The sequence below is a fragment of the Meles meles genome, chromosome 5 (genome assembly GCF_922984935.1).
Source record: "Meles meles chromosome 5, mMelMel3.1 paternal haplotype, whole genome shotgun sequence".
Lineage (NCBI taxonomy): Eukaryota > Metazoa > Chordata > Mammalia > Carnivora > Mustelidae > Meles > Meles meles.
Window position 1 is genome coordinate 141,963,509 of NC_060070.1, and position 27,905 is coordinate 141,991,413.

At 38.9% G+C, this 27,905-nt stretch overlaps 1 protein-coding gene across 1 annotated transcript in view; it reads right to left on the minus strand.

Moving 5' to 3' along the window:
- The window catches only part of DTNBP1 (dystrobrevin binding protein 1), a 131,614-nt gene that overhangs the window by 90,126 nt on the left and 13,583 nt on the right, over window positions 1-27,905 (minus strand). Inside the window, exons 4-5 of the mRNA XM_046004333.1 lie at window positions 19,025-19,085; window positions 5,899-6,031 (exon numbers count right to left, since the gene is read on the minus strand). Coding sequence (XP_045860289.1) covers window positions 5,899-6,031; window positions 19,025-19,085 — 194 coding nt within the window. The remainder of the gene's footprint in view (window positions 1-5,898; window positions 6,032-19,024; window positions 19,086-27,905) is intronic.

Sequence of the window (27,905 nt, forward strand, 5' to 3'; positions counted from 1 at the left end):
CTGTTGAAGAATAAAAGAATCCAGCGATGTACGAGCAAACATTTAAAACACTGGGTTTGGGGCGCCCAGGTGGCTCAGTGGGTTAAAGCCTATGCCTTCGGCTTGGGTCATGATCCCAGGGTCCTGGGATCAAGCCCCACATTGGGCTCTCTGCTCAGCAAGGAGCCTGCTTCCTCCTATCTCTCTCTCTCTCTGCCTGCTTCTCTGCCTATCTGTGATCTCTGTCTGTCAAATAAATAAATATCTTTAAATAAATAAACACTGGGTTCTAATATCTAGGAATGGTACATACTCCTTAAAATGAACTCATAAACTACATTAATGATATAGATATATGTTTATATAACCTACCCCACCAAATCTGGCTGTAAAATATTTTTTTTTTTTATATTTTATTTATTTGACAGAGAGAAATCACAACTAGGCAGAGAGGCAGGCAGAGAGAGAGGAGGAAGCAGGCTCCCCGCGGAGCAGAGAGCCCGATGCGGGGCTCGATCCCAGGACCCCGGGATCATGACCTGAGCCGAAGGCAGAGGCTTTAACCCACTGAGCCACCCAGGCGCCCCATGTAAAATATTTTATTATAAAGAATATCAGCTCCCAGTCCAGGATGTTTAAGTTGCTTATCTAAAAGTCTCAATTTCAAAACACCTCTCTGAAGGCCTCACTCTAAGTCCACAGACATGAGGCCTTCAGACTTCCAGTTCTGTTCTACAGCTGGTTACATTCCTGTGACAGTACTGTATACAGCGGACTGTAGACAGCAGCATACATTAATTCCTAACTATACATATCAGACAAAGAACAGCAACATAGTGAAAACCACAGACAGCGTGTATTTCAAATGCTAATGGTAATTCAGACTGGCAACAGATATGAAAACCACCTCGACTTGAGCTATTCTTAAGCAAACAGAATTAACTCTTCAAGATAAGCATACGTCATTTTATGGTGCTTCCCAGACACTGTGTTCTTTACAAAATCAAAGTTTGTGACCACCCTGCATGGAGCAAGCTTACTGGTGCCATTTTTCCAACAGCATTTGCTCACTGCATGTCTCCATGTCACATTTTGGTAACTCTCGCGATATTTCAAACTTTATTATTACTGTGGTGATCTGTGATCAGTAATCTTTGTTGTTGCCACTGTCACTGATCTGAGATGCCATGAACCACACCCATAAAAGACAGCGAACTTAACTTGTAAATATTGCATGTGTTCTCTCTACCAAGGGGCCACTCCCCGCCCTTTCCCTCTCCTGGAGCCTCCCTCGTCCCTGAGACAAAACAATACTGAAATGAGGCCAATTAATAACCATACAATGACCTTTAAGTATTTAAGTGAAAGGAAGAGTCATACATCTTTTACTTTAAATCAAAATCTAGAAATGATTAAGCACGATGAAAGCTGAGACAGGTTGAAAGCAAGGCCTTTTGCACCAAGAAGTTAGCAAAGGTGTGAATGGACAGAGAAAGTTCTTGAAGGAAATGAAAAGGACTACTCTAACCCATGAATGACAAGAAAGCAAAACAGTCATATTGCCAACATGGAGAAAGTCTGAACTGTCTGGACAGAAGATCAAACCAGCCACAACATTCCTTTAAGCCAAAGTCTAATCCGGAGCCAGGCCCTGACTGTCTTCAGCTCTGTGGAGGCTGAGAGAGGTGAGGAGGCTGTAGAAGGAAAGTCTGAAGCTGGCAGAGGTTGGTTCAACAGGTTTAAGGAAAGAAACCATCTCTGTAACATCAAGCGCGAGGTGAAGCAGCAGGTGCGGAGGGAGAAGCTGCAGCAAGTTCTCCAGAAGATGGAGCTGAGAGCTAATGCAGGCGGCTGCACCAAGCACAGGTTTTCCATGCGGATGAAGCAGCCTTGTAGTGGAAGAAGATGCCCCCCAGGACTTCCATAGCTGGAGAGGAGAAGCCAACGCCTGCCTTCAAAGCACAGGCTGACTGTCTTGTTAGGGGCCAACGCAGCAGTTGACTTGACGTTGAAGCCAATGCTCATTCACCATTCTGAAGACCCTAGGCTTTTGAATAAGAACCTTGTGCTCTATAAATGGAACAACAAAGCCTGATGACAGCACATTTGTTTGCAACATGGTTGACTATTTCAAGCCCACTGTTGAGACCTACTGCCCAGGAAAAAAGATTCCTTTCAAAATATGACGGCTCATTGACAACACACCAGGCCACCCAGGAGCTGGTGGAGATGGACAAGATGTATGCTGTTCTCATGCCTGCCGACACAACATCTGTTCTGCAGCCCGTAGATCAAGGAGTCATTTCGACTTCCAAGTCTTACTTCTTAAGAAAGATATTTTGTAAGGCTGAAGTTGCCATAGACAGCGATTTCTCTGGTTTATCTCGGCAAAGCAAATTGGAATTCTCCCAGAAAGAACTCACCATTCTAGATGCCAGTAAGAACATTCATGATTCATGGGAAGAGGTCAAAATACCAACATGAACAGGAGTTTGGAAGAAGCTGATTCCCACCCGCAAGGATGACTTGGAGGGGTTCAGGATGTCAGTGGCACAAGTCACTGCAGATGTGCTGGAAAGAGCTAGAGAACCAGAGTTAGAAGTGGAGCCTGAAGACGGACTGAGCTGCTGCTGTCTCGTGATCAAACCTCATGAGGAGAGGCTCGTTATGGATGAGGAAAGAAAGTGATTTCTTGAGATGGAAGCTTCTCCGGGTGATGATGCCGTGAAGACTGTTGGAACGACAATCAGCGATTTAGAATATGACATAAATTTAGTTGCTCAAGCAGCAGCAGGGTTGGAGAAGACTGGCTTCAATTCGGAAAGATGTTCTACTGTGGGTAAAATGCTACCAAACGGCATCACAAGCTACAGGGAAATCATGAAAGTCAGAGTCAATCGATGAAGCCAACTTCATTACTGTGTTATTCTAAGAACTTCCACAGCCTCCCCACCTTCGGCAACCAGCACCCTGGCCAGTCAGTGGCCCGCAGCATGGACGCAAGACCCTCCACCAGCAGGAAGACGGCAATGAAGTATTCTTTTTAAATATTTATTATTTTATAGAGAGAAGGAGAGTGTGTGAGAGCACGAGCTGTAAGGACAGAGAGAGAGGGAGAAAAAAAAAATGCCAGGCAGACTCCATCCTGAGCACAGGGCTCAACACAGGGCTCAATCCCAGGACCCTGAGATCACAACGTGAGCCGAAACCCAGAGTCAGACACCCAACTAACGGCGCCACCCAGGCACCCTAGCAACGAAGTACTTTTTAATTAAGGAACATACATTATTTTTTTAGACATATACTAGTACACACTTAACAGACTATAATGTAGTGTAAATGTAACTTTTATATGAGCTGGAAAACCAAAAAAATTCATCTGACTCACTTGATTCCAATACCTACTTAATTGCAGTGGTCTGGAACCAAGCCCCACAGTATCTGAGACACGCCTGTATATTCTATTTTAAGAAAGACTTATATATATAAACTCTACTTCCCAAGCAAAATTAACTAGGAGAATAATTAGAATTGTAGGGCACCTGGGTGGCTCAGTGGGTTAAAGACTCTGCCTTCGGCTCAGGTCATGATCTCAGAGTCCTGGGATTGAGCCCTGCATCGGGCTCTCTGCTCAGCAGGGAGCCTGCTTCCCCCTCTCTCTGCCTGTCTCTCTGCCTACTTGTGATCTCTGTCAAATAAATAAATAAAATCTTAAAAAAAGAAAAGAATTGTGGCAAACGCCCTTAATCAGTAAAGTGTATCAAACGAACACCTATCAACAGAGTTTACTCCCAGCTAGGAAAGAAGAAGGGAGGTTTTCCCACCTGCAAAGAAATACACAACCAATTTAAAGCCAATGATTCAGGCAGATGCAGGAAGATAGGCCAAAATAAAGTGGCTAAAAAGAAAATCCCAAATGTCTTGGAGGCTATTTCTCTACTGAGCTATCAAAGGCTTGAGGCAGATCATTACTATACCCACAAGAGGGAAGTGCGGCACAGGGCAACCACAGCTTTTTCACATTTCTCTTAAGATCCAGAATCCTTTTTCATGCCCTGCCTTCAGAAACAACAAAACAGACTCCAGAAGATGCCTGCAACAGCCAGGGTTTTCAGAATACAGTTCATGGGGGGACCCCGGGGGCAGAGTCTGTTACATGTCTTGATTCTTGGTTTTTCTGGTGGTGATCTCAGGTCCCACACTGGGATCTGTGCTCAACTCGAGATTCTCTCTCCCTCTTCCTCTACTCCTCCCACTCATTCTCTCTCTCTCAAATAAATAATAAATCTTTAAAAAACGGGGGGGGGGGGCACCTGGGTGGCTCAGTGGGTTAGAGCCTCTGCCTTCGGCTCGATTCGTGATCTCAGGGTCCTGGGATTGAGCCCTGCGTCGGGTTCTCTGCTCAGCGGGGAGCCTGCTTCCCCCTCTCTCTCTGCCTGCCTCTCTGCCTACTTGTGATCTCTGTCTGTCAAATAAATAAATAAAATAAAATCTTTATAAATAAATAAAATAAATAAAATTTATAAATAAATAAATAAAATCTTTAACAAACTTAAAAAAAAAAAAAGAGCATATAGTTGATGAGGCGGACAGTTGCCATCCCGTCTCATCCCCCTCTAAGGACATCATCTCTGTGACTGGGATCCTGGAACCACAACTTATTAACTGTGTCACCCTGAGCAACTCATGGTCTCTCTGAGACTGACTTTCCTTAGCTATAAAGTAGGATAGTATAGCTACTTTGAAAGGGTTCATGTGAGGATTGCAGATCATGTGTGTAGAGCACCTCGCGGTCTCTGACTTATGACAGGTGCTGCAAATGTTAGCTACTGTTCTCAGCTACGCCTTCCCAATGCCATTCAGGTCCGTTTTATCCACACACACACACAAAAACCGTTTTACGACTAATTACTGGCTTTGTCAACCATTTTTGTTTTGCTTAAGAAGGGTAATATTGAAAACCGGAAAGAGATGATAGGATATCTGGACCTTCTTACCTGTAAGACTGAATCAGGTTACTGGCCTGGGAAGTTTATTTCCTGCATAATACTCCTACCTCTTACACTTCACCAAGATCTTAAGCTTGGTCAGAAAAGTGAGCCACAGTATTATGCCATCATGTGGCGCTATCAAACATAAGAGGGAATTTTTTGACTATAAACCCAAGAAATAAAGAATGTCAGCAAAATTCATTCCAATGAAAACCAACCAATATGAACTTCCTCAGGTATAAATTGAGCCAAACAGGCACCCTCATTTGCCTAGGTTTGTTTCATCTCTCAAGTGTTTAAGGAGAGGAAAAAAAAAACCACACACATTTCAAGACACGAAGCTCTAAGCAGACCTAATTTTTAAAGCAGTAACTTTCAGAGTACATTCTACAACCAGAACAAAATCACTATGACCCCTTTTATTTTATATATTTGTACCTTTTTTTTTTTTTAAGTAAGTTCCACACCCAACACGGGGCCCAATGCAGGGCTCAAACTCACGACCCTGAGATCAAGACCTGAGCTGAGATCAAGAGTCAGATGCTTAACCACCCGAGTCACCCAGGCGCCCCGTATATTTATCCTTTTAAACTGAGATATGTCATACACACACAACCGAGTCACTCTAAGAATCAACAAATTATAATCGTGCATCCTGAGCTGAACAGAGGCAGAAAAGGTTAGTGATTTATTTTCAAAATTATTTCTATACTTTAAAACTCTTTCCTAATCCTCCGTTAATCAGACATGAAATTATAGTTGTAAGTTACAGTTACAAGTTACACTTATAGTCAGAAGTCACTCTTCCAAAAAATCATATTAACTAAGAATTTAACGTATTCTTAGAGGGCTTTGAATTTCTTCCCATTTCTGTCCAAATTATTCCCCTTCCTAAAAGTGACGGACATGATACAAACATGAAACTCACTCAGACTTGCTGTCATGGATTCCAAATCCGCTACTAAGCCGGGAAGCTGCTGGAGCTGCTCCTGTAACTGGATCAGGCTCGCCCTCTTCTTCTCCCAGTGCGCTGAGAGCATAACCACCTCGCTGTCCACCAGCTGCAACGCAGAGGAGCAAGGGCAAAGTCAAAGCAGATTTCAGGCACCAGGAAATGACAGCAGAATGAGGGTTACTCAATGTTATCTTTAAAACCCCTCCACTGAGTGTCCACAACAGGACCCCCCCAGAGAAAACTGGGCTTGTTTTCTCTAGAAAAGAAACAATGAAAAGCACCAGCTTCACATTGAGTGCAGAAAACCTCAAATTACTGCTTGTCTCACTGCATCATAACCCGGAGAAGAGAAAGTCCAGAACTGACCTTAGAAAGCACTTCTAAGTATACCCTGTTTTTAAGGAAACTATGTATTTGAAAATCCAAATCTAGAAAAAATAAATTAAAAACCCAACACTAACAACCGAAAAGAAAACACGACAACCCAAACCACAATTATCGGATAATTATTTGCTTTACAAAAGGGCTTTTATGAACAGAAAAGTTACTGAATCCATTTAGAATATATACGATTCAATTTATATTTAAACAGCAACACACTGCAAAAAGTAACGTGAACAGTACTTGCATGTGAAGGAATTAAGGCAACTGACTGATTCCAGAAAAAATGGGGAAAAGCACCGTTAACAGAGAAGGAATTCAGACGTAAAGCTCCTGATAGCACCTGATAGCACGGCTGTGACATCCTAGACGGGCCTGAACGCTAACTTCTTTTACTAAAGACTATACAGAAAATGACAATCAGGAGTTTCTCCCAGACGATTTTGTTTTGGTCTTAACATGGTGGGAGGGAAAGGGCTTAGAATAAGATTTAGAAGGAGCAGGGAGAGGTCATCTTTTGAAAACACCACCAATGATAAGCAAGAACTGTGAAAGATAACCACAGGAGTACAGTAAATACAAAGACGGCAAAATTCCTTATATACCAGAAGGAAATGCATTTGAACTTTATCTGTAAGTCAGAGTTCACAATTCAGTTAAAAAAATAAAAAGGCAATTTACTCATCCCAAGATTAAGATTTCTCAAGTGAGAACATGAATACAACAAATTTTTTAAAGAATTTTTTAAAAAAAGATTTGAGAGAGAGAGAGGGCGCACACCTGTGCACACACAAGCTTGGGGAGGAAGGGCAGAGGGACAAGCAGGCTCCCTGCTGAACGCAAAGCCCCCTGCTGGACTCAATCCCAGGACCCTGGGATCATGACCTGAGCCGAAGGCAGAGGCTTTAACCCACTGAGCCACCCAGGCGCCCCGCCATGGTGCTTTGTGGTTTTTTTTTTAATAAAGTCTGTGAAATCTTAGTATATGTGCTGCCGAAGCGAGCACAAGTCTGTGAAATCTTAACTACCCTGGTTAATTAGGTTATTTTGAAAAATCGAGACAATTTTTTTAACATTAACCACGTCTTACTGGTGCAACATAAATATTAAAACAACTACAATCTAGTTCATGACTTCCACAAAATTGAAAATTACACTCTCAATACAGGATAGAAGCAGCATATACAGAAAAAATATAAGAACACACTAAAATGCCATTTTTATTTAAAAGAATGAGACACTGAATGGATTCTCAGAAATCATTATCAAAAATGATGCAATAATACTAAAATCAGAGCATTTTTGATGGGCCAAGTCCTATGCTAAGCAATTTATATATATTATCTCATTTAAACCACACAGCAACCTTATAAACTAAGCACGTCTAGCATCTCCATTTTATAGATAAAGGTCCTAAGGTGTAATGAAATTATGTCTCTTTCCCAAGGGCCTCCGTGGACTGAGATCAATCCCATGCAATTTGACACTCAAGTCCAGGCCCTCACTCAGTATTCTAGAGATTGTGCTACAGGGGTGTAGGAAAGGAAGAAGTGAGAAGCAAGCAGAAGAAAACATTCTAAAAAACCATACTTCAACTCTACTTAATGATAAGAAATGATCACAAGAAGGTCAGTTTTTCCACCTCTAAATAAACAATTCTGAATAAAGCCAGATCGAACACCAGGAAATCAAATTCAAGCAATTAAGACAAACCCGCCGTGCTTCATGCCAAAATTCCTTCCGGCGGACACTGAAACAGGAGCATGAAGACAAAAGAAGGAGAATACCAAACTCAACAGTTCAGTGTTTTGGGGTACACAATTTCATGTGATTTCTAAACAACTTCATATGGTAAGCAAGGTACGTAGTGTTACGCCATTTTATAGACGGGGAAACTAACAACAGAGAAACCAAGTTAGGGGCCCAAGGTCAAATGGACTAGTGCAGAAAGTAGGATTTCCATCACCCAGTTCAGTGAACTTTCTGCCACAGCCAGAGGAGAGCCACACTGGACCGGACAGTGAAGCATGTCTCATTTCACCAGCTTATACTCCAAACTGTTCAACCATGAATGTTAGGAGTTCAACATGAAGGCAAGCATATCCTTCACAGTAATAGGAATTAGAAGCCTTATAATAATGCACTGGAAGTCTAACTTTTAAAAACTGCCCTCAGAGTCTAAACCCTAACGTTATTATTAATTCTTCATTTATAATATTCCTAGGAAAAAAATGTCAAAGAAGTTGTTAAAAAAAAAAAAAAGTATAGAAAATGTCTGAAGTTACTACTGACTATGAATGTTTATTTTATAAGATACTGTCTGAATTTTAAGACCATATAGTAAGAAATAGCTTTAAAGGAAATAAGTATAAAATAACTTGTCAAAAAAGAATGACTGGTTCTTAAGTATATTTGCCCCGGCGGGTTGTTTGGCCTTTCACATGAGCACAATCTGACAAAATTAACTCATCATAGGTTTGACACTATGCATATATCAAAGATATACATTTTAAAAACTTGCATATGTCTCAACAATATATCAGAAGGCTTTAAAATAAATTTTCTTTTTTAAAGATTTGTGAGAATCTAGAAGAAATGGACACATTCCTAATAACATATAAACTACCAAACCCGAAACAGAAAGAAATAGAAAACCCGAACAGACCCATAACCAGCAAAGAAATTGAAGCAGTCATCAAAAATCTCCCAACAAACAAGAGCCCAGAGCCAGATGGCTTTCCAGGGGAATTCTACCAAACATTTGAAGAAGGAGAATACCTGTTTCAAAAAATAGAAATGGAAGGAAAACTTCCAAATTCATTATATGAGGCAAGCATTACCTTGATCCCAAAACCAGATAAAGATCCCACCAAAAAGACAACTACAGACCAATATAGCTACTGAACATGGATGCCAAAATTCTCAACAAAATTCTCACAAACATGCTACCCAACAGGATCCAACAGTGCATTAAAAAGATTATTCACCATGACCAAGTGGGATTTATTCCTGGGCTGCAAGGTTGGTTCAACATCAGCAAATCAATGTGATATAACACATTAATAAAAGAAAGGTCAAGAACCATATCATCCTCTCAAAAGACACAGAAAAAGCATTTGACAAAGTACAACAAACTTTCTTGATTAAAACAGTATAGGGATAGAGGGAACATACCTCAATATCATAAAAGCCATATATGAAAAGCCCACAGCAAATATCATTCTCAATGGGGAAAAACAAAGCTTTCCCCCCTAAGGTCAGGAACATGACAGGGATGTCCACTATCACCACTGTTGTTCAACATAGCACTAGAAGTCTTAGCCTCAGCAATCTGACAACAGAAAGAAATGAAAGGCATCCAAACTGGCAAAGAAGACATCAAACTCTGACTCTTCGCAGATGATATGATACTCTATGTGAAAAACCCAAAAGACTTCACCCAAAATTTCCAGAACTCATAGAGGAAATCAGTAAAGCGGCAGAATATAAACTCCATGCACAGAAATCAGCTGCATTTCTAAACACTAACAATAAGAAAGAAGAGAAATCAAGGAATTGATCCCATTCACAATTGCACCAAAAACCACAAGATACCTAGGCATAAATCTAACCAAAGGGGCAAAGGACCTGTACTCAGAAAACTACAGAACACTCATGAAAAAAACTGAGGAAGGCACAAAGAAATGGAAAAATGTTCCATGTTCATGGATTGGAAGAACAAATACTGTTAAAATGTCTATGCTACCTAGAGCAATCCATACACTCAGTGCAATCCCTATCAAAATTCCATCAACATTCTTCACAAGCCTGGAACAAATAATCCTAAAATTTGTACGGAACCAGAAAAGATCCCGAATAGCTTTTGAAAAAGAAAACCAAAGCTAGTGGTATCACAATTCCAGACTTCAAGCTCTATTACAAAGCTGTCATCAAGACAGCATGATACTGGCACAAAAACAGGCACATAGATCAAAGGAACAGAATAGAGAGCCCAGAAACAGACCCTCAACTCTATGGTCAACTCATCTTCGACAAAGCAGGAAAGAATGTCCAATGGAAAAAAGACGGTCTCTTCAACAAATGGCATTGGGACAACTGGACAGCCACATGTGGAAAAATGAAACTGGACCATTTCCTTATACCACACACAAAAATACTAAAAATGGATGAAAGGCCTAAATATGAGAGAGGAATCCATCAAAATTCTAGAGATTTTGTGTGACTGTGACTTCGGCCTCAGTAATTTCTTGCTAGACACATCACCAAAGGCAAGAGAAACAAAGGCAAAAATGAACTATTGGGACTTCATCAAGATGAAAACCTTTCTGCACAGCAAACAGTCAACAAAACCAAAAGACAACCTACAGAACAGGAGCAGATATTTGCAAATACCTTATCAGATAAAGGGCTAGTATCCAAAATCTATAAGGAACTTATCAAATCCAACACCCAAAGAACAAACAATCCAATCAAGAAATGGGCAGAGGACATTAACAGACATTTCTGCAAAGAAGACATACAAATGGCTAATAGACACATGAAAAAATGTTCAACATCACTTGGCATCAGGGAAATACAAATCAAAACCACAGTGAGATACCACCTCACACCAGTCAGAATGGCTAAAATTAACAAGTCAGGAAACGACAGATGTTGGTGAGGATGTGGAGAAAGGGGAACCTGCTTACGCTGTTGGTGGGAATGCAAGCTGGTGCAGCCACTCTGGAAAATAGTATGGAGGTTCCTCAGAAAGTTAAAAATAGAGCTACCTTACTACCCAGCAACTGCACTACTAGGTGTTTACCCCAAAGATACAAATGTACTGATCCAAAGGGACACCTGCACCCCAATGTTTATAACAGCAATATCCACAATAGCCTAACTATGAAAAGAACTCAGGTGTCCATAAACAGAGAATGGATAAACATGGGGTATATATACATATACAATGGAATATTACTCAGACAGCAAAAAATGAAATCTTGCCATTTGTAATCATGTGGATGGAACTAAAGGGTGTTATGCTAAGTGAAGTAAGTCAATCAGAGAAAGACAATTATCATATGATCTCACTCTTACGTGGAATTTAAGAAACAAAACACAGGAGCATAGGGGAAGGGAAGAAAAAATAAAACAAGATGAAATCAGAGAGGGAGGCAAACCATAAGAGACTCTTTTTGTTTTTCTTTTTTTAAACCATAAGAGACTGTTAATCATAGGGAACAAACTGGGGGTGCCTGGAGGAGCCAGGGGGGTGAGAGGATGGGGTAAGGAGGGCACGTAATGTAATGAGCACTGGGTGTTATATATAAGTGATGAATCACTGAATTCTACCTCTGAAACTAGCAATACTAGAATTCAAACAAAAAAAATTTTTTGTTAAAAGATTTATACACATACATGCAGGGGGGAGGGAGAGAGAGAGCACGAGCCAGCACGTGCATGCTATGGGTAGGGGTAGAAGGAGAGGGAGAGGGAACGAGAGTCTTAACCAGATTCCACGAAGAGTGTGGAGCCCAACACAGGGCTTGATCTGAAGAGCAGCAACCCCAGAACCCTGAGATCACAACCTGAGCTGACCAAGAGTTGGATAGTTAACCGGCTATGCCACCCAGGCACCCCAAAATTTTCATGTTTAAAGCTGAGTATTGTATTTCTGGAAAGCAAGAGAGGCACTTTTGATCAGATGGGGGTCTCAAAACAAGTCTATGAATAAATTTAACATTACCAAATAGCCTAAATTCAACAACATATTTATAGGAAATTCTTTCTCCTATATATTTATTTTTTTAATTTTTAATTTTTTTTCTCCTATATATTTAATACAAAGTACTTCTTACAATCAAAAGAATTATTTCTTAAAGCTCCCCTACAAGAGACAGTCTTCACTGAGCACTGTGGGACTCCTCCATGCTGATTCACATAGACGCAGTCGTTCGCTAATTTTCACCACTGTATGATATTTGATTTTATGAATGATACTGTAATTTATTCTGTAGATAGACTGCGGGACTGTCTAAAGTTTCAAAAAACCTGCTCAAACATTCTGGTACAAATCTCCCGGTGCACACCAATGACTTACAGATGCATCCGAGGTACTGGTCTCATCTCAGAGTGGCTCAGTGGGCCTTGGGGTCGTCAGACCACCCCTAGCCTAGCTACCTCTGACTTCAAGTAGCCTCATCTGCTTACTGTGTAATAAAGACCATGGCAACGTTATCAGAGGAAGTATGTGCCACACCAGTACTAATAGGGGAAAGCGTGAGATGAAAATGCTCTGGGGATCTCCCTCCAGGTGTAGAACTGTTGTTGGAGAGGTACCTTCCAACTTCAACTCCTACTTAACATCAAGGTCTGTTTTGTTTTGTTTTTTAAATTTTATTTATTTATTTGATGGAGAGAGAACACAAGTGGGGGCGGGGGGTGCGGCAAAGGAAGAGGGAGGAGCAGACTGCGCATGGAGCAGGGAGCCCAATGCAGCGCTGGATCCCAGGACCCCAGGATCATGCCCCGAGCTGAAGGCAGTTGCTCAGTGACTGAGCCCCTCAGGCGCCCCTGCCGATGTTTGTTTTCTTTCTTTTTTTTTTTTTTTTTTAGATTTTATTTATTTATTTGACGGAGAGAGAGATCACAAGCAGGCAGAGAGGCAGGCAGAGAGAGAGGAGGAAGCAGGCTCCCTGTGGAGCAGAGAGCCCGATGCGGGGCTCGATCCCAGGACCCTGAGATCATGACCTGAGCCGAAGGCAGCGGCTTAATCCACTGAGCCACCCAGGTGCCCCCGATGTTTGTTTTCTAATACAATCCTAGCAATGGACTTACATTCTCCAGTTCTAGTTGCTCATCATGTTTCTTCCCAGGGAAGAAACCAAAACTGTCCTCTGCAAATAATGACCATCGGCACAGAGACTCAAGGCTTCAATTTCTGATAACTTAATGAGTATAAACACATGAGTATAAACTCATGTGGTTTCAATATGTATTTCTTTGACTACTAATCACCCTGAAACACATCTTCACGTTTATTGGCCACTTGCATTTTTTCTTCTGTAAAATGCCTGGTCCTATCTTTCACTCACTTTTTTTTTTTTTTTAAAGATTTTATTTATTTGACAGACAGAGATCACAAGTAGGCAGAGAGGCAGGCAGAGAGAGAGGCAGAGAGAGAGGAGGAAGCAGGCTCCCCGCTGAGCAGAAAGCCCAATGTGGGGCTCGATCCCAGGACCCTGGGATCATGACCTGAGCTGAAGGCAGAGGCTTCAACCCACTGAGCCACCCAGGCGCCCCTCGCTCACTTCTATATTGGGTTATTGCCCTCTTTTTATTGGTTTGTAGATGCTGATCATATTTTCTGAACACTTGTGTCCTGTGTTTTATGAAATGCTTAACTTTTTCATGGTGTTGTTTAATGAGTAAAAGCCTTGATAAAGATTATTAGTATTTTTTATTGGTGCTTTTTATGCCTTCCTTAAAGAATCTTTCTCTACCTGGAGGTCTTAAAGGTCTTCCACTGTTTCCCAAAAGAAATAATTTCCCTTTCACATTCAACTCTGATGGAGCCAAAATGTGAATAAAGGTCTTCATCTGTTCTTACTCAACACTATACTGGAGGTTCTAACCAGTGTAAAAAACAACAACAACAAGAAAAATAACCATGAAGACATGGAAGTTATGCACATTAGGAAGGAAGAAACTAAACCCACCATCTACACAAAAGAATTCACACACCCAAATACAAATTATTAGAAAAGAGGATTTCAGGGCTCCTGAGTGGCTCAGTCAGTTAAGCAGCTGCCTTTGGTTCAGGTCATGATCCCGGGCTCCTGGGACTGAGCCCCACATCGGGCTCCCTGCTCAGCTCGGAACCTGTTTCTCCCTCTCCCTCTGCCCTTCCCCCCAGCTCATGCTCTTTTTCTCTCTCTCTCTCTCTAATAAATAAATAAAATCTTTAAAAAAAAAAAGAGGATTCAGCAAGATGGTTGAAATGTGCTATAAGTCAAATACTGCAGGTTTGGGCAGATTTCAGGACAATGAAGTTCTCTTCTACAAAAACCTGCCAAATCATTTTACTCTAAAGAGGTGCTTAATTTTACTGAATTTCTACCTTTGATTGTATATTGTCAACTGGTCCACTGTATTTTCTGCATCGTGTATTTTTCTCCTCTAATATGTTAACATGGTCAATTATATGTAAAAGATCTCTAAGGTCAGAGTGCCTGGGTGGTTCAGTCAGTTAAGTATCTGACTCCTGATTTGGGCTCAGGTCATGATCTCAGGGAGATGAGATTGAGCCCTCAGTTAGGCTCTATGCTGGGCATGGAGCCTAAGATTCTCTCTGCCTCTCTCTCCCTGCTCCCCCACTTTCTCTCTCAAAAAAAAAAAAAAAAAAAAAAAAAAAAAATTAAAAAATTAAAATTAAAATAAAAAAAAAAGAAAAACACTCTAATGTCAACCTTTCAATCCTGGAATAAACCTGGTGTACAGTATTTTGCTTTTTATGCACTGCTGGCTTTGGTTTGCCAACACAACCACACACTGCCAAAGGTCTCCCCAGTAGAATGCCTTCTGTCTATCATCCAAACTCACAGGACATACACACAAACAGTACAAAGTTCTAGCTAATATTTATCTAGGAAGACTTTATATTTAAGCTTGATACACATTTTAAAACAATGTGCAAGAAGATTCTCAAATTATATATCAAATACCATCGTTAGCATATCACAATCACAAGACTGTACGAGGAGCACATCCATAAAGGAGATGCAGGCCTTACATGCTCCTAGTGTTGAGGGGTCTCATTACCACACATAAGCAACTGTTTACTAATAGGCATGTGAAAGGTTTGGTAATCAGAAAACTAGGCCTCGAGCACTTTACCCTTGTGTAGACATTTTGCTGGTTTTACATATATTTAGGCAAGTTGGATGAGGGTTTGGGGTTGACACAGAACACGTTGCAACTTTTACAATTTAGAATATGGGAAACAAGGTCCTAGCTAGAGTTTTTGTATAGAACATCTGATTTTCAGAAACTGAAGTTAGGTGAAAGATAATGACTTTATTTTGTTTATAATTTTTGTATCTATATTCATGAATGTGACTAGACTCGATGTCACTTTCTCATACTTCCCTTGTTGGGTTTCATTATGAGTTGGGCACAGTTTCCTCTTTTTTCATTTGCTGCAAAAGTTTGTCTAACACTGAAAAGGAAGATTCCCTGGAAGTTTGATAGGAATCTCTTACCTAATTATGCAGATAGACCTGGTGCATTCTTAGCAGAAAAAATTTTTAATCACTACACTAACATAATTTCTTTAGTGACCATAATATTATTTAGGATTTGAATTGCTTCTAGAACTGGTCTTGGTAAAAATTTCTAGGATTTCTGCCATTTCATCTAACTTTTCAAATTTGTCAGGATTGTTCATAAACTCTTAATCTCACTCTATGTGATAACTGGTTACATTCCCTTCAATTCTTAAAATTGTTTCTTGATCAGAGATTGATCCTAAAATTGTTTTGTTTTTTGAACAGAGAACTAATACTACTGTATTAGTCTTCTCCAAGAACTTTTCACTTTGGGGACACCTAGATGGCTCAATCAATAGAGCATGTGACTTCTTAAAAAATTTTTATTTATTTATTTGACAGAGAGAGAGCGCACAAGCAGGAGGAGTAGCAGGCAGAGGGAGAGGGAGAAGCAGGCTCCCTGCTGAGTAAGGAGCCTGACACGGGGCTCGATTCCAGTACCCTGGGATCATGACCTGAGCCAAAGGCAGTTGCTTAACCAACTGAACCACCCAGGTGCCCCGAGCATGTGACTCTTGATCTTGGGGTGTGAGCTCAAGCCCCATGGTAGATGTAGAGATTACTTAAAAATAAATAAATAAAACTTAAAAAGAATTTTTCACTTTGTTTAGCTTCCACTGTATTTTTATATTCTATTTCATTTACTTATTTTATCTTTATCATCTTTCATTCCTTCTTTGAAGTTTATTCTGTTCTCTTTCCAAATTCTTAAGTCAGATAAGCTCATTCAATAATTCATATGTAAACTGTAAATTTTTCAATACTTTCCCTTCTTTGAGCCATGAGTAGTCATAATATTTTTTTAAAAGATTTTATTTATTTATTTGAGAGAGAGAGAGAGAGAGAGAGAGAGAAAGTATGAGAGGGGAGGAGGTCAGAGGGAGAAGCAGACTCCCCATGGAGCTGGGAGCCCCATGTGGGACTCCATCCTGGGACTCCAAGATCATGACCTGAGCCAAAGGCAGTTGCTTAACCAACTGAGTCACCCAGGTGCCCCATAATATTTTTTATTTCTAAACACATGGAATCTTCAAACTTGTTTTCCTGAAATGACTTTCAGCTTCATCTGCAGTGAGATCAGAGAATAGTCTGTAGGACTTCCCTTATGTGAAACTTGCTGAGGACTGCTTTATGCTTCAGTACACGGTCAAGTTTTATGTTCCGGATATGCTTTAAGGAACCTGTATTTTATATTTGCTGGGACAGTATTCTCATTTGCCCGTCTAGTGAAGTTTGTTAATCACATTACTTAATTCTCTTATATCCACACTTGTTTTATCTGTTTTTTTTCTCCTCTCAATTAAGAGGAATGTATTAAAATCTTCCCATTGTGATTATGGATTTATCTGGTTTTTTTTTCCCCTTGTAATTCTATTTGTCTTTTGTTTATTGATCTTCTCTTACATTGTCTTTCCCTCATTCTTTCTAGAATGTTTATTAGATAAGTTGACCCATATGAGGCTCTAACTTTACAGATCAACATTAGTCTAATACTGGTCATCTCATTTGGTTCAACCTCAAGATCTTCTAGAACTATTCTCTGTTAACCTGTTTTTCATATTTTCCACTTTATCTCAGAATCCCTTCTCTACATCACTGTAGTCTTTCTTCAATTGTATATAATTGCTGTTGAAGCACACCCTTGGGGTTTTTACTGTCAGCGACTTATTAAAGTCATGTTTGATAAAATCTTATTCCTTATTCATTTTTAATCCATCTTTTATCTCTATAAAAGCTTTAAAAGACAATGCATTTACCTATTTAATAGTCTGCACCCAACAGTGCAATATCTAACATCCTTTGTAGGTCTAAATTGTACTCTTTGGTTCTGGTGACTCTCAAACTTTTATTTTTCTTTTTTCAACATTTCATTTATTTGACAGACAGAGATCACAAGTAGGCAGAGAGGCAGGCAGAGAGAGAGGGGGAAGCAGGCTCCCCGCTGAGCAGGGGGCCCTACGAGGGGCCGGATCCCAAGATCCTGAGATCATGACCTGAGCTGAAAGCTGAAGGCAGAGGTTTAACCCACTGAGCCACCCAGGCGCCCCTCAAGCTTTTGAAAATACATTCCTCTGTGTGTTGGCTAATTTTTTTGTAGAGGGGTTGCGGAAAATTAATTTGTAGAAATACGGAGGGACCGAGGTTTACAGAGTTTCATCCGTGTAGAATTTGTGTTTGTTTCTGTTGGGTGTCAAAGAACACAGTCAGTTTGGTCCTTACGTCCTTAACTCAGTGGTTCAGCAGTTGTGCAGGAAGTATAAATTTGAGCCCCACACTGAAATGAGGCCAAGGCGACAGCAAGAAATCGAGAAAGGGAGCTGTATTTATTCCAAGTTGTTATGAAGACAGAGAGGTTTCCATGCTGCCTCTTTTTGTAGACAGGGAGCTTTTCTTTCCTGCCTTCACCTTTCACCAAGAGGGATGCAGCCACTTCAAAAATTCAAGAGTTTTGTGCAGGAGTCTCAGATCCAGTTCCTCACAAAATCTCCTTTCTCCATAGAGCTTGAAAGCTTTTATTTTAGTATTTTACCCCAGGTTCCACAGGTTTTTTTTTAACCACTCTGATTTCAGTTCCCTGTTCTTTTTTTGTTTTCTTCTTCTTCTTCTTTTTAGGGGGGTGGAGGGGAGGCTTTTTTTTTTTTTTTTGGCCCTTTAGGATTTCCCTTCGTTTTTGTGAGCCTAGTGTATTAAATAATTTTTTAAAAATCTATCCAGCACTGAAGTGTTTTATAGCTACAGGGTTTTTCAAAGTACCTGGTTTGCCTTACTACCAGAAACCTATATTCCCCCTTTTCAATAATTTCTAAGAGAAACACTAATGTCTAATTTTTAGCACATGTATTACTCTACTCTATGTAAGTGTTACAGCTTCACTAATTTAGGTAATTGATAAAGAAAGCCAGGTTAAATTAATTAAAAGTCAGAATCACAGAAGTGTTTTTAGAAAGAAGTTTGATTGACATCAACAGCACAGAGTATTTGATCTTGGCTAATAAAGCTTTCAGTACATGTACCGAATACTTTTAATGACAAGTCCCTTCCACTCATTATACACTGTACACATACTGCTAGAAGATGAGTGCATTGAGGATGACCCCTGAAACGTTTACATTTATTTGTTAAGCAAATTAATGATTTTAGGCATCAGACTCAAATTCAGAACACTGTACCTAGATGAGCCAAATATTTGCTTGTGACTTGAAAAGAAAATAAGTCTAACTAATCTTAGGCTTAGTTTGGAGAAATTACAAAGATGTAATTGAGGGAGTTCCATAATCAACTAGCAAATTTAATTGCAGATAACCTGTAAAATATTTTAATGTAATCCCAAAGGTAATTCCTTAAAAACTAGCCTTTAGCACTGCAGACAGATACTGTTCCCGCAAGTATAAGATTAGCCGGTTCCTTACCTCTCCAGCGCTTGCACATTCCTTGGCTCTTCTGTGAAGTGCAGCCCATGTATCTTCATACCTAAAAAAATCAAAAAGTAATTCAAAATGCAAATCACATATGAAAAAAAGAAAACATCTAAAGATGAACTTGGAACATCCTATGGCGTCCTAGGAAAAATAACAACTCAAAAATAACGGGGACATGTCACAAGGACATAGAAGAAACTTGAAGGGGCTTCCAATGGCCAAACCTGGGACAATTTGAGCAACAAAATAAATAATGGTAGTGATGGGTTATAACTCAAGGGCTAACACAAACATCCACGAGTTCACAGCAATTTAAATGAACTAAACAAATGAACGGGGGAGAAGGGAGAAATTCTCCTGTAGACTTCCAATTAATAACTATAGAAAAAATGATAAAAATAAAGTATCGCCACTTGGTAAACAGGACAATAATTGTTTCAGGCAAGAATTCGAATGGATACTAAAATCAGTGAGAGAAATTATGAAGAGAAACAACATATTTACTACACAGTCTCAAAATATCTCCTTACAGGACACCCATAATTAAAAAGGGGGAAATAGTACAACAATGTAGAAACCAGGCAGACACTCCCCTAACCACGTGATCCACGGTAATGAAACATATAAACATCATGTGATCATTAATGTGATGCCCTGAGAAGCACACACCATTGCCCTTGTGGTAGTGATGCCAAAACACCACTGACTTTAATTTAATCTTGGGGGGGGGCATATAAACCCAAATTGAGGGGTAATTTGCAAAATTATCAAAAAGTACTCTTCGAAAGTGTCCAGGTTAGGAAAAACAAAGACTCAGGAACTGTTCTGGATTAATGGAGACGGAGGAGGTATGGTGACTAAATATACCTATGATTCTAGATTGGATCCTGGTCCCAAAATAAGGACACCAGTGGGACAGCTGATGAAATCTAAACAAGGCCTGTAGGCCAGGGAGCGGTGTTAACTTCCTGGTTTCCGCAACTGTACTCTTACACAAAATCTTCAAAATGCGCAAAGCAATAATTGACAGAATGGAAGGGAGAAATAAACCGTTCTCCAGGAACAGAGACTTCGATACCCCACTCTCAGTAATGGTTAAAATGAGCAGACGAAAGATAAACAAGAGAGGACCTGAGCACCACAATAAGCCAACTAGGTAGAGCAGATATATAAAGAACACTGTGCCCTACAACTGCAGAACACACTCTCTTCTCAAGTGCACACAGGACAGTTTCCAGGATAGATTACCTGCTAGGCCACAGATTAACTCTCAGGAGATTTTTGTAAAGGGGGTAAATGAGAAATCTCTGAAACTCTGGCTCAATTTTGCTAACCTAAGACTGCTCTAAAAAAGTCTACATATTTTTTTGAACAAAAAGAGAGAGAATCATACAAAGTATCTTTTTTTGACCACAATGGGATGAAGTTTGAAATCAATGAAAGGAAAACTGCAAGATTCGCAAATTTGTGGAAATTAAACAAATTCTTTTAAATAATCAAAGAAAAAAATCAGAAGGGGAATCAAACAATACTAAGAGATGAATGAAAATAAAATCACAACATACCAAAACTTAAGGGACTCAGGAAAAACAGGACTTTGAGTGAAATTTATAACTATAAATGCCTTACATTTAAACAGAAGAAAGATCTCACATCAACAGCCTAACTTCACAATTTAAAGTAGGAAAAAACCAAACTGAAACCAAAGCTAGCAAAAGGAAGAAAAAATAAACACCATGGCAGATAAATAAAATAGAGAATAAAAATAGTGGGAAAATCAATGAAACCAAAAATTGGTCCTTCAGAAAGACCAACAAAATTAAATCTTTAAGTGGACTAAGGAAAAAAAAAGAGAAGACTCAAAATTAGAAAAAAAAAAAAAAAGTGGGGACATTACCAATTTTACAGGAATAAAAAGGATTATAAGAGTACTATGAGAGACTGTACACCAAAAAATTAGATAATCTAGATGAAACAGACAAATCCTAGGGCACCTGGGTGGCTTAGTTGGTTGGGGTCTGCCTTCAGCTCAGGTCCTGATCTCAGGCTCCTGGGATCGTGCATGCTCCACTCCCTCTGTCTCCCTCTTTTCCTGTCCTCCCCCCAACTTTTGCTCTATATATAAATAAAATTTTCAAAGAAGAATTAAAATAATAAAGAAACAAATTCCTAGAAAAACAAAACCTACCAAGACTGACTCCCAAAGAAATAGAAAATCTGGTAACTAGTAAGGAGTTTGCATCAGTCACTGAAAATCTCACTCCTGAATAATCAATGAATCAAAGAATTAAACAGGAAATAAAAATGCATCTGAAACAAATGAAAATGGAAATAAAACATACCAAAACTTATGGAATACAGTTTTAAAAGGGAAGTTCACAACAAATGCCGACATTAAGATCCCAAATAAACAACTTAACTCTACACTTTAAGAAACTAGAAAAAATTAAAACAACAAAAAGAACTGAGGCTAAAGTTAGAAGAAGGAAGAAAATAATAAAGATTAGAGAAGAAATAAATGAAACAGAATAGGAAAACAATAGAAAAGATTAACTAAACTAAGAGTTGATTCTTTGAAAAGACAAATGCAACAGACAAAATTTCAGCTAGACTAACCGCAGGAAAAAAAAAGACAGAGGACCCAAATCAAAAATTATAAATGGAAAAGGAGACATTATAACTGACACCACAAAAATATAAAGAATCACAAGAGGCTACTATGAACTACTATACACTAACAAACTGGAAAACCTAGAGGAAATGGAAAAATTCTTAGAAACATACAGACTACCAAAATGGAATCAGGAAGAAACAAAAAGTTACAATAGTAATTATGAGTGGAGATTGAATCAGTAATAAAATATCTCCCAATGAAGGAAAGCCTAGAATGAGATGCCTTCACTGATGAAATTTACTAAACATTTCAAAAAGAATTAATGCCAGTCCTCAGACTCTTCCAAAAAAAATAACAAGGAAGGAATACTCCCAAACTCATTTTAGGAGGCTAGCAGACTCTGCAACCAAAGCCAGTCAAGGACAGTGTCAGAAAAGAAAACTAAAGACCAATATCTCTGATGAATGTGCATGCAAAAACTCTCAATACAATACTAGCAAGTTGAATTCAGCAGCACATTAAAAGACTCACTCACCACGATCTGTTGTGATCTGGGATGTGATGGAGGGAGTGCAGCACGCACGATCCCAGGAGCCTGAGATCATGACCTGATCTGGGATGAAAGGATGGTTCAACATCTGCAAATCAATGTGATATACCATGTTTATAGAAAGACCCCCCCCCAAAAAAAATCCTATGATCATCTCAATAGATGCAGAAAAGGCATCTAACAAAATTCAACATCTGCTCATGATAAAAAGTCTTAACAAATTAGGTATAAAAGGAGGAAAACTCAACATAATAAAAGCCGTATATAAGCTCACGGCTAACACCATATTCAATGGTGAAAGGTTCAAAGTTTTTCTGGCCCCCAAACTCACCACTCCCATTCAACAGAGTACTAAGAACTCCTTGCCAGAGCAATCACACAAGAAAATGAAATAAAAGGCATCAGAAACGGAAAGGAAGAAGTAGAATTGTCTCTACTTGCAGATGACATAATTTTAAGTGTAGAAAATCCTAAAGACTCCACCAAAAAAACTGTGAGATCTAATCAATAAATGCAATATAAGATACAAAATATACAAAAATTGGTAGCATTTCTATAAACCAACAATGAATTATCTGAAAAATAAAACAATCCCATTTACATTAGCATCAAAAACAATAAAATAGTGGAGAGTCACTTTAACCCAGAAGGGAAAGATCTCTACTCTGGAAGCTGTTAAGACAACGATTTCAGAAATCGAAGATGGAAAATAAATGGAAAGGCACCCCACATTCATGGACTGGAAGAACTGTTAAAACATCAATACTACCAAAAGCCATCCATAGATTCAATGCAATCCCTATCAAGATTCTAGTGGATTTTTTATTTCTAGCAGAAGTGTACAAAGCTATCCTAAAATTTATATGGAACCACAAAGACCTCAACTAGCTGAAGCAATCCTAATAAACAAGAATAAAGAGTGAGACATCACATTTCCAGATTTCAAGTTACACTATAGAGCTATAATAATCAAAACAGTATGGAACTGGCATAAAAACAAATAGATCAATGGAACAGAATAGAAAGTCCAGAAATAACCCCAAGCATATGTGGTCAACTAATATTTGACAAGGGAGCCAAGAATACTCAATGGAAAAGACAGTCTCTTCAGTAAATGGTCCTGGGATAAGGGGATACTCCCATGTAAAATAATGGCACTCTACCTCTATCTTCTACCTCACCTCAAAATTAAGTCAAAATGGATTAAAGACTAAAATATAAGACCTAAAACCATGAAATCCCTAGAAGAAAACATCCATAAAAGTTCCATGACCTGGGTCTTGGCAATGATTTTTTAGATAAAGCACCTAAAGAACAAGCAACAAAAAGAAGTGGGACTCTATCAAATTAAAAAGCTTCTGCAGCGCAAAAGAAATAACGAAGTGAAAAGAGCCTAAAGAATGGGAAAAAAATATTTGCAAACCATGTATCTGATAAAAAGTTAATATCCAAAATATACAAGGAACACATACAATTCAATACCAAACCTCCCCCCAAAATCCAATTTTAAAAGATGTGCAAAAGACCTCACTACACATTTTTCCAAAGACAGATAAATGGCCAACAGGTATATGAAAAGATGCTCAACATCCTAATTATCATGGAAATGCAAATCAAAACCACAATGAACTATAGCACCTCCCACCTGTTAGCAGGGCCATCATCAGACAGATGGAACAAATGCTGGGGAGGGTGTAGAGAAAAAGGAACCCTCAGTGCACTTTGGTGGGACTGTAAACAAGTACAGCCGCTATGGAACACATAATGGGGGACCCTAAAAAATTAAAAACAGAACTATCATATGATCCAGCAATCCCCCTTCTAGGTATTTATCCAAGGGAAACAAAAACATGAATTCAAAAAGGTTATCTGCACCCCAAAGTTCATAGCAGCATTATTTACAATAGTAAAGACACAGAAACAACAGAGGCATGCACTGATGGATGGATGGCGTATGCATATACAATGTACACCACAGAATATTATTCAACCACAAAAAATGAGGAAATCTTGCCATCTGTAACACAGATGGACTCTGAGGGTATTATGCTAAGTGAAATACATCAGAAAGAGAAAGCTAAATATGGTGTGATCTCACTTGTATGTGGAACAAAAAAAAAAAAAAATCCAGACTCAGAAAGATCAGATTTGGGGTTACCAGAGGCAGAGAGTGGAGGGAGAGGGTACTGGAGGAAAGTGATCAAAGAGTATACGTGCCCAGTTGTAAGGTAAGTACTAGGAGTCGAAGTCCAACAGGAAGACTTCAGTATACTGCTGTGTGACATGTATGGGAGCTGTGAAGGACTCTCATCACAGGAAAAAATTTCTATTTTTGCTCTTTTTGTTTCATCTTTAGGAGATAAAAAATGCTAACTTAACTCACTGTGATCATTTCACAATACATGTAAATCAAACAACTATACTGTATACCTTTAACTTATATCTCAATATAGATATCAAGATATCTCAATATCTTAATAAAACTGGAAAAAAAAATTTAAACACCTCCCCCAAAAAGCAAAGCCTGGGTCCTGATGGCTTCACCAATGAATTCTGCCAAACATTAAAAAAACAACTATCTCAAACTCTTCCAAAAAACTGGAGGAGAGAAAACTCCCTAATGCATTCTAGACCAGCACTGCCCTGATACCTAAGCCAAAGACACAGATGCTACAAGAAAACTACAGACCAATATCCTTTATGAACAAGGATGTAAAAATCCTCAATAAAATACAGCAAACTGAATTCAGCAGCATATTCAAAGGATATAGACCCACAACCTATCAGGATTTTTTCCTAGAATTCGAGAATGACTTCACATATGAAAACCAATCAATAACAAAATGAAAGGGAAAAAATATATAATTTCAATTGATGCTGAAAAAGCATTTGACAAAACTCAACACACTTCCATAAACTCAGATAAAAATTCAAAAAACAGGGCACCTGGGTGGCTCAGTTGGTTAAGCGACTGCCTTTAGCTCAGGTCATGATCCTGGAGTACTGGGACTGAGTCCCACATTGGGTTCCCTGCTCAGCAAGGAGTCTGCTTCTCCTTCTGACCCGTTCCCTTCTTATGCTCTCCCTCTCTCTCTCTCTCAAATAAATAAATAAAACCTTTTTAAAAATTAAAAGAAAACAAGGAATAAAAGGGAACTATGTAAAAATAAAAACCACATATGAAATATGAAAATATAAAAAGCATCTTACTTGGTGGCAAAAGACTGAAGGCTTCTCCTTGAAAATCAGAAACAGAAAAAGATGCCTGCTTTTGCTAATTCTAGTCAACACGATACTGGAAGATCTAGCCAGCACAATTAGGCAAGAAAAAGAAGAAAAGGTATCATATTGAAAAGAAAGAAGTAAAATTATGTTTGCCAGTGATATAATCTTACAAGTACAAAAGCCTAGGGATTCCACAGAAACAAACCCTGTTAGGACTAATAAACAAATTCAGCAAAGTAGCAGAATATAAAATCAACACAAAGTCAGTTGTATTTCCATATGCCAAAAAGGAAATTCAAAAAAGAAATTTAAAAATTCCATTTGTAAAAGCATTAAAAAATTTAGGATTTAACAAAGGAGATGAAAGACTGGTATGATGAAAACTACAAAACACTGCTGGAAGAAATTAAAGACAATGTAAATAAATAGAAGGATACCCCATGCTCCTGGATTGGAAGACTAAGATCACTGAGATGTTATCAATGATACACAGAGTAATCTATAAATTTTAATGCCATCTCTATCAAAATCCCAATGACATTTTTGTAGAAGCAGAAAAAAAAAAAAATCAACCCTTAACTTCATATGGAATCTCAAGGGACCGGGAACAGCCAAGACAATCTTAAGAATAACAAAGTTGGAGGAGTCACACTTATGATTTCAAAACTTAGTACAAAGGTAATCAAAACAGTGCGCTACTGTTATAAAAGCAGATATATAGACCAATGAAACAGCCCAGAAATAAATCCTCACATACACAGTCAAATTATTTTCAACAAGGGTGCCAAAACCATGCAATGGGGAAAGGACAGTCTTTTTAACACATGGAGCTAGGAAAACTGGATATCCATATGCTAAACAATGAGGTTGTGCCCTTAACCTCATCAAAAATTAAGTAAATGGATCAAAAATCTAAACATAAGAACTAAAACTGTAACATTCTTAGAAAAAAACATAGGAAAAGCTTCATGACTTTGGGCTTGGCAACAATTTCTTGGACAGGAAACCAAGACACAAAAAATGGTCAAGTTGGACTTCATCAAAATTAGAAGTTTTGGGGCGCCTGGGTGGCTCAGTGGGTTAAAGCTTCTGCCTTCAGCTCAGGTCACGATTCCAGGGTCCTGGGATCAAGCCCCACATAGGGCTCTCTGCTCAGCGGGGAGCCTGCTTCTCCGCACCGCCCCCCCCCCCCGCCTGCCTCTCTGCCTACTTGTGATCTCTGTCTGTCAAATAAATAAAATCTTTTTTAAAAATTTTGAAGTTTTTGTATATCAGTGAACACAGAGAAAAAAGGAAACCCACAGAATGGGAGAAAATACTTGCAAATCATCTGATAAGAGATTAATATCCAGATACCGAGAGAACTAAAACTCAACAAAAACCACCCTATCCAAAAATGGGCACAGGACCTGAATAGACATCTATCTAAAGTAGATATAATAAGAGCCCAATAAGCACATGAAAAGACGCTCACCACCATGATTCATTAAGGAACTACAAATCAAAACCACAATAAGATATTACTTCAAACCAATTAGAATGGCTATTAAAAAACAACAACAACAACAAAACCCAAACCAGAAAATAAGTTTTGGTGTGGATATGGATAAATGGGAACCGCTGTGCACTGCTGGTGGGAATGTAAAACGGTGCAGCTGCTGTGTAAACAGTACAGTAGTTCTTCAAAAAATTAAAAATATAATGACATATGATCCAGCAATTGTGAGTATACACCCAAAAATCTGAAAGGAGGGTCTTGAAGAGAGATGTGCACACTCATGTTCACAGCAGCATTACTCACAATAGCCAAAAGGTAGAAGCAAACTAAGTGTTCACTAATGGATGAATGGATAAGCAAAATATGGTATATAGTTATAAAAAAACTAATCAGCCTTAGAAAGAAACTTCTGACATATGCTTGAACAGTGTATGTCAGAATTGCCAACAGTATGCTCAGTGAAACAAGCCAGTCACAAAAAGACAAACACTGCTTGAGTTCACTTACATGCGGTGCCCAGAGTAGTCAGATTCATAGAAAGAGAAAGTGGAATGATGGGCACCAGAGACAGGGAAGGAGGCAACCAGGAATTGTTGTTTAATGGGTACAGAGTTTCCATTTTGCAAAATGAAAAGTTGTGGAGATTAGATGCGTAACAATGTAAATGTGCTTATTAACACTACTGAACTGAAATGCGCACTTAAACATGGTTAACCTGGTAAATTTCATGTTATGGGCATTTCATCACAATTTTCACAACTAAAAACATTATAATTTAGAGATCTGGTATTTAAAATAGTCCTTCCTCCACTTAATATTAGTTCCAAAGAGAAAAAAGTGGTGTTTCAAGGCAATCAATGAACATATTATGGACATCTTCCTACAACTGTAAATTTTCATATTAAGTCCCACGGCGCACCCCCTTTCAAACCACTACCACACAGAAAGGTCTACACATCTAAAAATAAATCTTTCAATGAAGTCC